The sequence below is a fragment of the Balaenoptera physalus genome (genome assembly GCF_965194825.1).
Source record: "Balaenoptera physalus genome assembly, chromosome: 4".
Taxonomy (NCBI): domain Eukaryota; kingdom Metazoa; phylum Chordata; class Mammalia; order Artiodactyla; family Balaenopteridae; genus Balaenoptera; species Balaenoptera physalus.
This window is the reverse complement of record NC_138891.1, coordinates 42,217,040-42,233,889: the sequence shown is the minus strand read 5'-3', so window position 1 is coordinate 42,233,889 and position 16,850 is coordinate 42,217,040. Positions and strand designations below refer to the sequence as shown.

The following is a 16,850-nucleotide window of genomic DNA, read 5'->3' as shown; positions in this document are numbered from 1 at the left end:
AATCTCTAGGTCGTGGAAAAATAGGAAGAGACAATGGAAATATACTAAATTGAAAGTGAGGACCAAATGCAATAGATCAGAGAAATTTAATGGTAAAAACTTAAATTTAAATTGTTAAATTCATTGTATGATAATACATGAGGTTTTTAAAAAAGATCTTGGAAATTGGAGGACTAGGTTCAGTAAGTGCTTAATCAGTTCCTCATTTCTTTAAAATAGTGTTGATAACATTTGTTATGCTTCCCCATAAGATTTCATGAGAACAGAATGAGATAATGTTTGTGAAAATACTACCCATATGGTTATCATCCAAACTTTTATATTTGTGTGGTATTTTCAAGGTAAAATGTGCTAATCTAATCTACTGCTAGTTAACACTATGCTAAAAATCTGGTGGACACTATATCCCATAATACGTTAAAATACTATTAGTCCTGCCAAAGGAGAGGTCTCTCTGGCTTCTGTCTTTCTGCTTCTTAGTCTCTGTCTGTCTGTCTGTCTCTCTCTCTCTGGAGAGAGAGCTCCTGCAAATAAGAGCAGGCCAGCCTGTAAGCAGGGCTTACAGAAGACTGACAGGTGATGTTTCCTGGGTTGTTCCTCCACATACTCAACACACTGATGCCTCTGCAGATTGTCCCTTGGTGCCACCTACGAGGGACAAGCACTTCAGGACACTCCATCTGAAATTCCCAGTCTTCCTTGGTTTGGCAGAACCCAATTTGTTCATCATCAGAACATAACAATGTTCAGCTTTTTAAAATGACAAATTAATTTTAACATGTATCAGTCACTGCTGCCGCTTTGTTTATTTGCCATTCTTTATTCTTAGGCCCTGCAGGCATTTTTTTTCACCTGGGAATACTTAGAAAATCAGATAGAAATATTTAACTGGTATTTACCTTTCAGTCTCTAAATCTTTAACCAAGGAACATTTCAGAAGTGTGATTTTGGTTGCTACAGATCCTTGGCAGCATGCTACATTGATAAATGTTTTGCCGTGCTACACATAGATAACAGAGAATAAAATGTATGACAATAATAAATATCAAGGCATGCATATTCACAGCCTCTTTCCTCTCACCTGCTAAGGAATATTTTGGTGTTGTCCATCTAACCTTTTTCCCTTCCTTTAAATCTGGCCTTAATTAGGTAGAGCAGAATGAAGAGTGTACTCTGTGTATGTGTGTGTGTGTCTGTGTGTGTGTGTGTGTGTGTCGGAGGGTGTAGAGGAGCATGTTGGGAGAGCAGAAAGGAAATGCCTAAGAAAGGAAAGATTGGCAAAATTTACATTGAAAAGAAAGCAAATGACTGAGGAAAGATAGATTGTATTCCAGGGAAGAAATGGGATAAAGCATGAGAGTGTTTAAGTTTGTTGGAGAATATTAGTAGAGATTTTGAGGAACAGCTGCTTATGGGGGAGAGATGTTGAAATGACAGATAGGAAAAAGCTACTTTGTAAGTTTTGCTCTACATGAAGGATGTATCTGCTCACCACACCCACCACACACACCGAGTTTTCTGAAGTAAAGATTTTAATTGCTTTTCATTATTTTTTGGGACTGTTTTCTCTGCATTTTACATTATGCTAAGACTGGGCCACAAAGGGCTTGACTTAATTCAGACTACCAAAATAGTCAGGAACACCAGGATACATTTTCTATTCTGACATTTTCTATAGACATAAGCTAGTGACCCCTAATTTTAAGATTATTAAGAAGGTTGTTTTTTTACTCCCCCGCCAGTTTTACTGAGAAATAATTGGCATACATCACTGTGTAAATTTAAGGCACACAGCATGATAGTTTGATTTACATATATTGTGTGAATGATTACCACAATGGCTCAGCTAACATCTATCATCTCATATAGATACAATAGACAGAAAAGGAAGAAGAAAAGGAAAAAGAAACAAATTCTTGTGATGCAAACTTTTAGGACCCTCTTAACATTTGTACCTCTTGACTACCTTTCCGCAATTCCCCCTCGCCTCATTCTCTGCCTTTGGTAACCACAAGTCTGATCTCTTTTTTATGCGTTTAGCTTTTGTTTTTTGCTTTTCTAAGTTTCACATATGAGATCATACAGTATTTATCTTTCTCTGTCTGATTTACTTCACTTAACATAATGCCTTCAAGGTCCTAGGAAGGTTTTTTAAAAATCAAATAGGGAAAATCTTAAGGGACGATGCATTTTTTTAAAAAGATGCATATTTGCAGTTTTAATAATCTCATGAAATTTAGGAAAAACTCTACTATGAAGCATTTAACATTGCCACTCCCCTGAGATCTTCCTGAAATCAGAAACTCTTTTTGCCGCAGTCTTTCAGCATGTTTCTTATATCTGTCACTGCACTTAATTCATTCTGCCTAGCTTGTTTTTCAAAGAAATTTCTTACTATAAAAGCAGTATATGTTGGCCTAAATTTATTCTTTTCCCCCCCAGCTTTATTGAAGTATAATTAACAAATAAAATTGTAATATATTTTCTAATATGTATATAATAATATATTAAAGTACACAGCGTGATGATTTGATATCATATACACTGTGAAAGTGTTCCCACAATCAAGTTAATTAACACATTCTCCATCACCTCACATAGTTACTTTTTTTTTTTTTTTGGTGGTGATAGAACGTTTAAGGTTTACTCTCTTGGCAAATTTCAAGTATATAATACAGTATTATTAACTATAGTCACCATGATGTACATTAGATTCTCAGAACTTACTCATCTTATAATTGAAAGTTTGTACCCTTTTACCAACCTCCCCCATCACACCACCACCACCACCCCGCCTTGGCAACCACCAATCTACTTTCTGTTTCTATGAGTTTAGCTTTTTTAGATTCCACATATAAGTAAGATCATACAGTACTTGTCTTTCTCTGTCTGACTTGTTTCACTTAGCATAATGCCAAACTCCAGGTTCATCCATGTTATCACAAATGTCAGGATTTCTTTCTTTTCGTGGCTGAATAATATTCCACTGTATATATATATACCACATTTTCTCTATCCATTCATTCATCAGTGGACACTTACATTGTTTCCATGTCTTGGCTATTGTGAATAACGTTGTAATGAACATGGGAGTGCAGATATCTCTTCAAGGTAGTGATTTCATTTCCTTTGGCGTTACACCCAGAAGTGGGATTGCAGGACCATATGGTAGTTCTATTTTTAATTTAGCTTGGATTTATTTTTTTTTAATTTTTTAAAATTTATTTTTATTCAAGTATAGCTGTTTTACAATGTTGTGTTAGTTTCAGGTGTACAGCAAAGTGATTCAGTTATATATATATTTTTTGGTTTTTTTGATGGTTTTTTAATACAGCAGGTTCTTATTAATTATCTATTTTATACATATTAGTGTATATATGTCAATCCCAATCTCCCAATTCATCCCACCATCACCACCCATATCTTTTTTTTTTCAGATTCTTTTCCCTTTTAGGTTATTACAAAATACTGAGTATAGTTCCCTGTGCTATACAGTAGGTCCCTGTTGGTTATCTGTTTTCTATATAATAGTGTATGTATGTTAATCCCAAACTCCTAATTTATCCCTCCCCCACCCCCTTTCCCTTTTGGTAACCGTAAGTGTGTTTTCTATGTCTGTGGGTCTATTTCTGTTTTGTATATAAATTCATTTGTGTCATTTTTTTTCTTTTAGATTCCACATATAAGTGATATCATATGATATTTGACTATGTCTGACTTACTTCACTTAGTATGATCATCTCCAGGTCCATCCATGTTGCTGCAAATGGCATTATTTTATTCTTTTTTATGGCTGAGTAATATTTAGCTTGAATTTATTCTTAATTGAGCTCATTGAAGACAGAGGCCATACCTTATTTATAAAACAATATCATGGCAATTAACAGCACAGGACTTGAAGTCAGACACCTGAGTTTGAATCTTGGCTCTGCCACTCCTCACTTAAAATACCAAATAGTTTTCTGCGGTTGTTACTGTTGTTTAACTTTGTTTAGTCTCAGTACTCTCATCTGTAAAATTGAGATAATTATGCCTATTTATCTCAGGGCAGTTGTGAACATTAAATGAAAAGATGTATGAAAGCATTTAACACAATTCCTGGCACACACGGTATTCAACCAATGGAAACTATAATTAACTATATGCCTACTTTATTATTTGAATCCCTAGCATGTAGCACAGAAGGATTTATTGCTGAACAACAAATCATGGCTAAGGTGAGAGAAGAAAACTGTGGAGGAATCCAGGGTCTGGCAACCTTGCTTTACTATACCTTTATTTTTCTCTGTGACCTTAAGATTTGGAGTCCCAGGGTGTGTAGTGGGGTGTTGGGGCCTGCTTCTAGCCCAGATGAGCCTTGTTGGAGGTGGGCTAGGAGGAAAGAGTGTCTTCTGTTAGTACCAGGGCCCCCCTGGGCATTCTGAGCCTCTCAGGGGAATTGCAATTCAATCTCCAGTTCCTTCTCCCCTCCTCGCCTCCCCCCACAGTGTCTCTGGAGAGTCTCCTGGTGATGGGAACTTCCACTGACTAACCTGCATCTTCAGTGGGGTCCCCAGGAGTTGGGGACTCTCTTAAACACCACCTCCTGCACGAAGCACTTCTCATTTCTCCAGGTCAGAAAGAGTTTCTCCTGTTATAGCACTTAGTACTTATTCCCCTGTTCTAGCTACTGGCTTTGTGTTGTTTCCCCTGTGAATTGCCAGGTGTCTGAGAGCAAAGTCTGGCTCTGGTTCCTGTTTGATCAGTACAGTGAGCTGTACATATGTTCCCAAGTAATAACTGTTATATTGAATTTTACTGAAGCCGGTCTTGGGATTGCAGCGTCCAGCTGAGCGATAAGCCCAGACCTTGCCCTAATATCTAGGGTGCTACCCTGATCCCAGAGCTTTAAGATACAAACTTCTGCTCCCTATAGGAGAACACAGCCTCTGGGCAATTAACAGCATAGAGTTCATTATTTGACTCATTGTAAGAAGTTTCTAGCAATAGATTTCAAAAAGCTAGCAGGAATGCAGAAAAAAACAAAAACAAAAACAAAAACCCTTAATTTAGGTGATAGGGATTTACAAAATATTAACATCAAACATTTTCCTCTTCATAATTTAAAGTTCGTTTTTTCACACCACCCAGCTATTACACAGGAGCATGGTGGAAATTCAATACCTGTAACAGCTGGAAACAGTCTGAAAGAATTCTGACTCTATTTAGCAGAAGAATTCTGGCTCTATTACTTAAACTTTGTTCTAGTAGTCATATAAAAATAATAAGGCAAGAATTTATTTGGTCTCAAATATGATTATTCTGAATCATCCAACATGCACAAAATTGTAAAATTTTCATTCTCAATTATCATTACTACATAGTTTGCTAAAGTGCCTGACCCCAAATAATATTTTCTAGATATTATTCTGAGTTGTTTAATGGAATTTAGGTGAAATAACATTTCAGGAAAAGTTTGCCAACTCGGCAACTTGCTCTTCTCACTTGGCCTGGAGAAAAAATTACCCTTTCAACTTCATCAGCATCTCTTTCCCCACTTGGACCTCAGTTCTGCTTGAAGAATGCTAATATGTCTCCTCTTGATTTCATGTGGCTTTCCACAAATCCAGTTAACTTCCGGAACCCCTCCATCAGCCCATCCCCGGTGACAGCACAGCAGGGCTGCACGTACCAGTTCCGGTCACTGCAGAGTTGCTTCACTTTGAACATTCTGGTGATGTCCTCGGCACTCAGAGCACCAGGCACGTCTTGTTTGTTGGCTAACAGGATAACAGGCACATTTTTAATGTGCTCATTCTTCAAAATCTGCTCAAACTCTCGCCTGGAGTCTTCCAGTCGCTGTGTATCTGTACTGTCCACAACATATACCAGCCCATCGGTGTTCTCACAGTAGAGGCCCCACACAGTTCTCATTTTTTCCTGTCCTCCAACATCCCAGACCGTAAGTGGAACACCCTTTTCCAGCTCAATCATCTCCACGTTGAAACCTACTGTTGGGTTGGTCACAATATCCTTAGCAAGCTTTAATTTGTAAAGGAGAGTAGACTTCCCAGCAGCATCAAGTCCCAGAAGAAGAATTCGGGCTTGCTTGGCTTTGGGGTTTTTAGAATTCAATAGGCCCATTTTAGGCTTTTTTTTTTTTTTTCTTTGAAGACCTTTTCTTTTGGCTGGAGCCAGTGTTTCCTCTCCAGGTCTTGCATGAAAATGTTAAGAGGAAAGAAGAGAGCAAATGCTTCATGTTATAATCTAAGAATAGGAACTTGCGTGCATTTATGTTGTAGCTTATCAACTTGATTATGGGCAAACAGTGTTTCATTTGCAGTCCCAACCAATCCTGAGGAATCTGCGATGTGAGTAACCAGCCAGTGTCATAGAAGCTCAAAGGGGAAATTCTTTGTGAGTGAGTAGGACTTAGGAGGGGCCTGCCTGTGTGACACTGCAGCTTGTTCTCTTCCAGATGTTGGAAGTCTAGGGTAATCAAAGGTTTGGATATGCACGGGAACATGGTTTGGTAGTGGGATAAAAACTTAACTTTATGAATGGTTTGTAGAAATTCGCTAGTTATTTGACTGTTTATCTTATCCCAGTTGTAAATAAGTAACCAGACTTCTGAAGCCATGAAGAGAGAGTTTACCTCACACTGCCCTGAGCAGTATCTTTAGTACTTTCCAGATTACTCAATAGGAAACTTTAAACCATCCAAAGTTATCTGAACCTCTCCCATAATCATATAGAGAATCACTTCTTTAATCTTCTAGATAGAAAATTTACACCATTCACAAGACCAAATTTACAGGAGGGGGAAGTTTGTAACACAAACACTTTTAAAATTAAGCAGTCTGATTAAAGGTGGCAAATGAATACATATATTTATCTCCTCTCCTTCTCAAGACTCCACCAAAATGATGGTAAAGGAATAAAAAGAACATATAAACTCATATCTAGAGCAGGAGAGTCCATCAGAGGGTGAGAGATTTCAACAAAATTCTGGAACATGGAATGTAGATAGAAGATGAATGGTAACTAATGCAGCAGGATAAAGCTGAGGCCTGGAGTACTGATACACAGGATACAGAGGGAAGGGGCAAAATGAGCAACTTAAAACAGAGGGTTAACTGAAAGTCTGAATAAGGAACAGAAAACACATACACACACACACACACACACACACACCTCTGCTGGGTGACGATTCAGAGTGAGATGTTACACCCTGGGCCAAAAAGAAAAAATCTTTTCTAAAGAAATTGTATGATGTCAGAGAAGAGACCTTCATGTTTTGACAGTTGGGAGTTTCCACCTCATAATGCCTAACTCAACATTTAATTAACCTATAGCCAGCCTGGCAGTTGGCAAACCTCACTCATGTAAATGGAGTTCCCAGTCAGCTTTCAGTGCACAGAGGTTTTCATACATAATACATAACATGCCTCTAATATAATGAAAGACCAAGATAAAAATAAGAAGGTTTTAAGAAAGCTTTAACAGAGGTAATGCAGGGAACAGAAGAAAATGTTCAATAAGTTCTAATTAATATTTCCATAGAGATTTGCAAAGATATTGCATCCATAAAACAAGAAATGGATGCTATTTAAAAAGCCACTCAAAAAACAAAAACAGAACTCTTGAAAATTAAAAACATGGTTTCCAAAATGTAAAAAGATCAATAATAGTTTAGAAGAAAATCCAGAAATTTCAAAGTCTGACTTATAGGACTTTATTCCAGAAAGAACAGGAAATATGCAAAGAGGAAATTATCAAAGAAACAATATAAGACTATATTCAAAGCTAAAGAATAAACTCTCCAGACTGAAAGGCTTCCCTCAATGCTTAGCAAGTTGATTTTAATTTTTTTTTAAACTTAAAAAAAAAAAAAAATATATATATATATATATATATATATATATATATTTATTTATTTATTTGGCTGCGCCGGGTCTTAGCCGTGGCACACGGGATCCTCGTTGGGACATGCAGGATCTTTAGTTGCGGTTTGCGAACTCTTAGTTGCAGCATGTGGGATCTAGTTCCCTGACCAGGGATTGAACCCCGGCCCCCTGCATTGGGAGCACAGAGTCCCAGCCACTGGACCACCAGGGAAGTCCCAGCAAGTTGAGTTTTAAAAGAGCTATATATGCTAAGGCATAAAATATACATGTTTTATTTTTATTAAAACTAAAATTTTATTTTTTAAATTAAGTAGACTATTCTGGGTGTAGAAAGTACACTTATGAAGAAATTATATAAACCTTTAAAAAACTATTAAATTCTTAACCAACTTCCTATAGCTCAGAAACCAGAGATAGCATTCTCATTCATTTATTCATCCATCCATTTATTCAGCAAATGTATATATTGATTGCCTACTGTGTGAACTACCATGTGCTAGATTCCAGGGAGGACACAAAGATAAATTAGACCTTCCCTTAGGTGGCTTTCATTGGGGAGAAGTTTAAAGATATGTGAACAAAAATAATAATACAAAGTTTAAAAAAATGTAAATGCTATAAGAAGAAAAAAGCTAACATATTCTAGAAATTCAAAGATTACTTCAGGATGGAGGGCATCAGGGAGATCACCCTAGAGAAGTTTCAACCTCAAACCAGGCCTTCTAGAGATAGGGTAGGGGAAGGGTATTTATTAAAGAGATGGTCTGTGTAAGCAGAGTCTCAGAAATGGGAAAACATAGGATGTATATGGAAAAACAACAGGATCCAAGTATGCACATGTAATGGGTTTTTTTTCCTATAAACACGTTTAACTATCATGAGAAAACCATTAGACAATTCTTGATTGTAGGACATGCTACAAGACAACAGACCTGAACTCTAAAATATGTCCATGCCATGAAAGGCAGAAGAAAAAAAAAGAACAGAAGAAGAATGATCTAAATTAAGATACATTTAAGATACGTGATTAGATCCTTTGTTCAAAAAAATTGGTTATTACTATAATTGGGGACATTTGATGATGATTATTATTCATATATTATTATGTATATGAACTGTATATTAGATGATGTTATTTATCAATGCTAAATTTCTTCTTTTTTTAAATTTTTAAAAATTTATTTTGGCTGCATTGGGTCTTCGTTGCTGCGTGCAGGCTTTCTCTAGTTGCGGCGAGCAGGGGCTACTCTTCTTTGCGGTGCACGGGCTTCTCATTGCAGTGGCTTCTCTTGTTGTGGAGCACAGGCTCTAGGCGCACGGGCTTCAGTAGTTGCAGCATATGGGCTCAGTAGTTGCGGCATGCCGGCCCTAGAACACGCGGGCTTCAGTAGTTGTGGCGCTCGGGCTCAGTAGTTGTGACACACAGGCTTAGTTGCTCCACAGCATGTGGGATCTTCCCATACCAGGGATCGAACCCATGTCCCCTGCATTGGAAGGCGGATTCTTAACCACTGTGCCACCAGGGAAGTCCAATGCTAAATTTCTTGAGTGCATGATGATATTGTAGTTACGTAAGAGGATGTCCTTGCTCTAAAGAGATATATGTTAAAATACTTAGGGGTGATACCAGCAAGTTAATTTCAGTTGGTTCAGTGCACACACACACACACACACACACACACACACACATATCAGAAATATGGCAAAAGTCAGCAACTGGTAGTTTATGTGAGGGGTTTTGGGTGTTCACTGTACTATTTTTAAACTGTCCTGTAGGTTTGAAAATGTTCAAAATAACACGTAGAAAAAAAGAATGTAATTGAAATAAGCTAATCAAACTAGGCTGCAGTCTGCAGTAATGTAGAGAATAATTCAGCTTACACATGTGGTAAGACCATATTTCCCAAGATGAATTTAGGGACTGTGCACTACCACGTGGGCTCTTCTCCATCCATCTCTGGACTTTCAATAAATTGAATTTTAAAAGAAAAGGTTTGACACTTATTTCATTTTAAACTTGATACAGTCTTTATGAGATCCACTGTCCATACTGGGGTAATACTTTAATTTGTTTTGCCTATAATGAGGATAATCATACATATATATGCCTTCACTCTGTTTCCCATTTGACCAATTATACCTTGTTTTCAGGATAGTCAACCAGATGAGGGGTTAAATTCTGGATGAATATTATATCCAAATGAAAATATGACTCTTCTGTAAAAGGGAGTAATTTCTTTCTCAATGTTAATTTTCCTGAAAAATTCTACAAATGTTTCAACATCCTTTTCTAGTGTCTTACAACATTTATGGATTCATTTGTCCTGGCCAAACCTGAGGGAAGGCAAGGTGTTTGTTTTCTGTGAATCATTCCGAGATTATGCAAATAAAGGCAGGATTGTGAGAGAGTTACTGGCAAGCTCTGTGGTATCATAGGAAATTTGTTTTAAAATGCAGGAATGAAAGAAACATTTTTTTAAAACTTCTTACCTTGGAGATGGGAGGCAAAAAGCCCTTACTTAGAAACTCAACCAGGTACTGACCAAGTAAAGATATAGAAACTCATCTCTTGGAAGAAAGTGGCAACTTATTCAATTAACTTTATTTTTTATAACTAAAGAAGAAAGAATGGGAAGGTCGTTGTGTGACTTGCTTAGTTTATGCAGACTTGGAACATCCCTGTTTTTCCTATAATAACTTTTTGTTTGGTCTTTTTAAAAATGAACTTTTGGAAAATGGAAGTATAACATACATAGAGAAAAATGCAAAAATCATAAATGTATACAGCTCACTGAGTCACAAATTGAAAACATCCATGTATATACCAGTGAAACCAGGCTTAATTTTTTTTTAAATTAATTAATTTATTTTTGGGTGTGTTGGGTCTTTGTTTCTGTGTGAGGGCTTTCTCTAGTTGTGGCGAGCGGGGGGCCACTCTTCATCGCGGTGCGCGGGCCTCTCACTGTCGTGGCCTCTCTTCTTGAGGAGCACAGGCTCCAGACGCACAGGCTCAGTAGTTGTGGCTCACGGGCCTAGTTGCTCCGCGGCATGTGGTATCTTCCCAGACCAGGGCTCGAACCCGTGTCCCCTGCATTGGCAGGCAGATTCTCAACCACTGCGCCACCAGGGAAGCCCCCAGGCTTAATTTTTAATTTTCCATTTTTGTTGCAAGTAAAAATTCTAGACCTCAAGCATCTCTACCCTCAGTTGTCAGAAATATACTCTGTTCTCGAACATGTAATGAGAACAACAGGTGCTCATTAACCTACTTGAGATTCTTTGGTGCTGTGAAAAATGGTATTCCAATCCACGAAGCTTTTCCAAGTGCCGTTTTTTTCCCAGGACAGAACCAGCACTTTCATGCACATCACCAAATGTGGAGCATATGGGTAGACCACTGGATCTGAGTTCAAATCTAGCCTCTGGCACTTACTAAGTGCTGAATGGTGACAAAAACAGGGATGTTGTGATAGCTTATTATATTACATACAATAAATGTGAAAACACATATCACAGAACCTGGCACATGATTGATGTGAATTTTCTTCCTCTCCTCTCACAAGTTTTGTATATTAGCTAACATTTAAAAATACCTGCAATTCTTACTTATCATGATAATCATTTCATGACATATGTAAGTCAAACCATTATGCTGCACACCTTAAACTTGTACAGTACTGTATGTCAGTTATATATCAATAAAACTGGGAGAAAAAAATTACCTGCTACTCTTGGTTCTGGAGAACCTAGGGGCAGGACAGGAATAAAGACGCAGACGAGAATGGACTTGAGGACACGGGGAGGGGGAAGGGTAAGCTGGGACGAAGTGAGAGAGTGGCATGGACATATATACTCTACCAAATGTAAAATAGATAGCTAGTGGGAAGCAGCCGCATAGCACAGGGAGATCAGCTCAGTGCTTTGTGATCACCTAGAGGGGTGGGGTAGGGAGGGTGGGAGGGAGACACAAGAGGGAGGGAATATGGGGATATATGTATATGTATAGCTGATTCACTTTGTTATAAAGCAGAAACTAACACACCATTGTAAAGCAATTATACTCCAATAAAGATGTTAAGAAAAAAAAACCCTGCAACTCTTAACCTTTTCCAGACAAGGAACAATTAGGTGATTACCATCAGAGTACTGTATTCCCTTGGCAGAATAAAGCACTGTGTGCTGAACCCCTTCTCCAACACCCCAACGTTGTTATCCCCCTTCTCCCAAATAAGATTAAAATGAACAAGGATACAATACAATACAATTAGAATGAACAGAGGGACCGTCTGAGGGCTATGTCTGGAACTTGGAAGGGGCATTCACTCATTTGCCTTGGTGAAGACAGGCATTTATATAAGGACAGATGACGCAGATATCTTTGGCCCCAGCTACATGTGAAGCTCTCAGTATCCTCTGTCTGCCCAGCCAGTGGCAAGGGGACCCCAAAGAACTGGGCCATGCAACCTGACCACCATGAACCGAACTGGCTCCTTTTCATGACAGTGATCCAAATCATAGGTTTGCATAGGTATGCAAATTCTTTTTAAAATTATTTTAAGGTCTCCATTCTTTACAGCCTCTCATTTCTCTTCTAACTCACAATAAATTTGTGATTATTCATTCAATATTTATTGGGTACACATGAAATGGCAAGCACTATTTGCTGTGAACAGAATAACTGAGATTCACCCTTTAAGAAGTAACTGAGGGTTGAACCATTTAAAAAATATATATTTAAAAAATACTCTACATTACAATCTTGCTATTTAAAAAAGTATTTTATTATAAAAACAATATTAAAAATTTTTAAATCATCTGAAACATTTAAAAATCTAATGTGACTAGGAATTTACTTTTGTCTATTTTCTTTCTTTGTTTATGTACATATATAATTTTGATACGCTTTATTCATCAAGCTTGTATTGAGCACATACTATATCTGGATTTAATGCAAGACACTGGTGATATGGATGCAATCAAAACAGTCTCCATTTTCAAGGAACTAGTAGTCTAACGAGGGAGACAGATACATGGCATGCATATTGTTATAAATAAGGTAACAGAACCTTAAGGAAGCACAGAAGTCATCAAAAAGAAGGGTGAAATAGCACATTGTATCCAGGGAACTGGAAGCAGTTCCATAAGTGGAGTTGAGAAGTGTGAGGACAGCAGAGGAAGAGGAGGGGAGGCTGCAGGTCAGTGTCCAGCGAGCATGGCTCATGCCTGGGGTGCCCACATCATTTATCGTCCTGGACCGTTTTGAAAGTGGAGGGGGTGCCAATAATGAATATACCAGAAAACACGTGTAAACAGGACAGTCCTGGAATAACTAGGCTATATGGTCACCCTAATATAGGTCCCATGAGACTTGCCCGGCTTCATGCGAGGACACTTGAGCCAGTTTCAGGATGAAGGATCAGAGTGCCAGGTCCGCATAGCTACTTCTCAGATACTTCCACTGTCACTCGCTGACATTCTCCTTTCCAGTTTTTCTAGAGAATAAACTAAGAAATCAAAGTTGTACACTGGAGAAAGCTGAATCATAGGCTGTCAATGAGGGAAACCAAAATGGGAAACCTACTTCATGCAGCAGAATCAGTCCTCAAAGACTCAGAAATAGACAGTATCAAGCCAGAAACTAGGGTAAAGGAAGATAATTAAAAAGCTGAGACCTTGTCATTAGAGTTGACAGGTAAAATACAGGACACCTAGATAAGTGTGAATTTCAAGTGAACAATGAATAACTTTTTAGTATGAGTATGTTCCAAATGTTGTACAGGATACACCTATAATAAAAAAGCAGTCATTGCTTTTCTTCTTCTTTTTCTCTTCTTCTTCTTCTTATTATTTTTGGTTGCGCCTCACAACTTGTGGGATTTTAGTTCCCTGACCAGGGCACTCGGCAGTGAAAGTGCAGAGTCTTAACCACTGGACCACCAGGGAATTCCGCACTGCTTATCTTAAATTCAAATTAGGTGGGTGTCTTTTATTTTTATTTGCTAAATCTGGCAACCTTACTTGGAATGGACACAGCCCCAGGAATGCTTCTCTACAAAGGAAGGAGAGAGGTGTAGAGAGAACAAACACTGGCTTCTCCCATCTCCCTGCCATGTGAGTTCCTAATGGTGTGTCCTATTAGCAGAATCTAACTGGAAGCCAGTTGGCAAAAAAAGTCTGGGAAATATTGTATTTTGGGCCCCTAGTCACAGCATTACTGAGCAGAGGATAGAATGAGGGGTCTGGGGATAACAAACTGTAAGTAGATAACCAGCAATCTCTTATATGAATGATGTAGAATTTTAGCTTAAGATACTTATAAATATGAAGATGCATCTTGGTTAATATCTTTCTATAGATGCTTTTGGTTGCCTCCTTTGGTGATTTTGGTTGCCTACTTTGGTGCTCAAACATTTTGACTGCTTCCTTTGAGATGGGCAAAAAATAGCAATGATAAATGGAATGTGAGGTGTCATAAAACAAGTACCACACTAGAGGTCCACTTGGAAATGCCACAGGAATGCAGATGGAGGACTGTTCATTCTAACCAGGGGTCCTTTACAGGATGAGTGGTGTTCGACTGAGACTTCATTTGCATAATGAAAGAGGGGGAAAGGGAAAGACATACCCAGATGGACAATGAGATCAAAACCAGAGGAGAGAAAGTGTGCAGTGTGTTCTGAGAATAGCCAAGGTTTGGTGCAGCTGAGTAAAGATGACATGTGGGTGTGGGATGGAGGTTGAGTCTTGTCATGTGGGAAGAGCACCTCGTTGGAGGATTCTTGAATACTGAGCTAAGGATTTGGTTTTTACTCTACCGTATGATGCATAAGCAATGGGAAGTCATTCCAAGACACTGAAACCAAGGAAAAAGATTTGAACCAAGTGTATTTGAGGCCAGATTAATGGATGAGATTTCTCAGGAAGCAAGTATAGAGAAATGGGTCTTAACCTTGTAGAACCCATGGCTCTTATTGACAAACAAATAAATACTCACAGATACCTACCCTGGGGGATCTTTATGACACCTACTGTAAATCACTGCTTTCTTCTGCTTACCCCAACCAAACCCAATTTTGTCAAACTTTCTTCTTCTAGTATTTTGAAAAAGAAATTTTCTCTCCTAAATCAAAATATATCATAATTCCAAAAGTGTTTTGCTTATCAAATTATATTAATGTCACACTCATAAGCTATTTGAGGTAAATGTAAATTATTAAAGTTATTTCATGAACAATTTGGCAGTGCACATTATATTTCATTGCAATTTTAAAAAAAATAAATCAAAGTTGTAAGAGGACAGGATGGGATAATAACATCTACCTGATATAGTTGTTATGACTTCGTGCTGCCTCCCAGGAGAATGAGCAGCCATGGGGAGGGGTGGTTAGGGTAAAGGTCATCTCTCTTTCCACCCTCCTACCCTCCTACCTCCTTGCTTCTCTGCTTTTCCTTTCCTCTTTCAATTTATTTCTTTCCTATTTCTTCCTTTCTTTCTTTTCTCAGCAAATGCATAGTAGTTGTTATTATTTTATTATTGGTCATGGAGATAGCAAATAGGTTTATATTTGCTTGGCCAAGTGAGAATTATTGTTAGCAACTTTTTTGAGAGGGAATATAAAGTTGTATCTTGGCCCCTTGGGAAAGAGTACTATGCTCCATTACCAATGTCTGTGTGATGGTTAATTTTATGTGTCAACTTGAGTGGGCTAAGGGATGCCCACCCAGATAGCTGGCAAAACATTACTTCAGGGTGTGTTTGTGAGAGAGTTTTCCTGGAAGAGATTAGCATTTCAATCAGTAAACTGAGTAAAGAAGTTTGTCCTCGCCAATTGCAGGTGGGCATTGTCATTGAGGGTCTGGTAGAGGGCCTGGTAGAACAAAAAGGCAGAAGAAGGGTTCCTTTCCCCTCTGCTTCAGCAGGGATGCCCATCTTCTCCTGACCTCGGACATCAGATGGGGACTTACACCATTGACTTCCTTGGTTCTCAGCCCTTTGGGTTTGGAATGGAATTGCCTGCAGACAGCAGATCATGGGACTTCTCAGCCTCCATGATTGCAGGAGTCAGACCCTCATAATAAATCTCTTTCTATATATTTATATCTATAACTGTTCTATTTCTCTAGAAAACCCTGACAATTACAGTCTGTTATGAGGATAGCAGGGGCATATTTCCATATTTGCCATTCTTAATTGCTGGTATCAGACAAAACATGGTTCCCAAGCCTTTAATCCCTCCCCCTACCATGGTTGAGGCCACTTGATCCTCTTTTAGAAGCTAATTGTAGTCTCAATCCTGATCTGAGACATCAGGTACTTAAGTAGCTCCAATCTTCCTTTGTAAGACCCAGCACAGAGTCACCCTAAACACTAACCTAGTCATAATTTCAACTAGACAAATGTCTTTTTAAATTTAATTTTATCTCATTTTATTTTTATTTTTTGCCTTTCAAAATAAGTCCCAGTCCAGATTGTTAAACCCAGGTCTGGTAACTAAGTTTCTTGCACTCCGGTCTCTTTCTAAAATAGGTATCCTGACTCACGTTTGCCATACTCTTTCCAAAATTAGCATCCCTAACCCTTGAAATCTAACTTTCAGGATTAAGCCCTTTTTACCCATTGAAAACTTCTGTATTCTCCATCAATTTTCTATCTAACTATGTGTTGGGACATCTTGCTCCACCAACCTTTACTAAATACTTGTCAAGTCAAAAATATACACATAAGTTTGCATAAAAGTACTTACAGAAATCTCAGCATGAAATGTAAATGCCCAGAAGTAAGTAAGACCTAAAGTTCACAGAGAAATTATAGGATATTTGGCTTTCTCTTGAATAATATGGACATTTTTGATTTTTTTTAACTTTGCAGGTTGACAGAAATCAAATGTATTCATTCAAAAAATACATATATCTTTATGTGAGGAATTAGACAAATATTTCTGAATTGCCATGTGCCAAGCACTG

At 38.1% G+C, this 16,850-nt stretch overlaps 1 protein-coding gene and 1 long non-coding RNA gene across 3 annotated transcripts in view; one reads left to right on the top strand and one right to left on the bottom strand.

The window, feature by feature from the left end:
* Positions 1 to 16,850, top strand: part of LOC309659149 — an 87,528-nt gene that overhangs the window by 14,131 nt on the left and 56,547 nt on the right. The window lies entirely within an intron of this gene.
* On the bottom strand, positions 3,869 to 13,760 carry ARL14 (ARF like GTPase 14). The gene has a single exon (XM_082458460.1). It carries the CDS (start codon positions 6,121 to 6,123, stop codon positions 5,545 to 5,547), a length of 579 nt encoding a protein of 192 aa, XP_082314586.1. The 5' UTR covers positions 6,124 to 13,760; the 3' UTR covers positions 3,869 to 5,544.

What these genes read in the sequence shown, in the direction of transcription:
- ARL14 (XM_082458460.1), bottom strand. Translation starts at nt 6,123, where the DNA reads ATGGGCCTATTGAATTCTAAAAACCCCAAAGCCAAGCAAGCCCGAATT.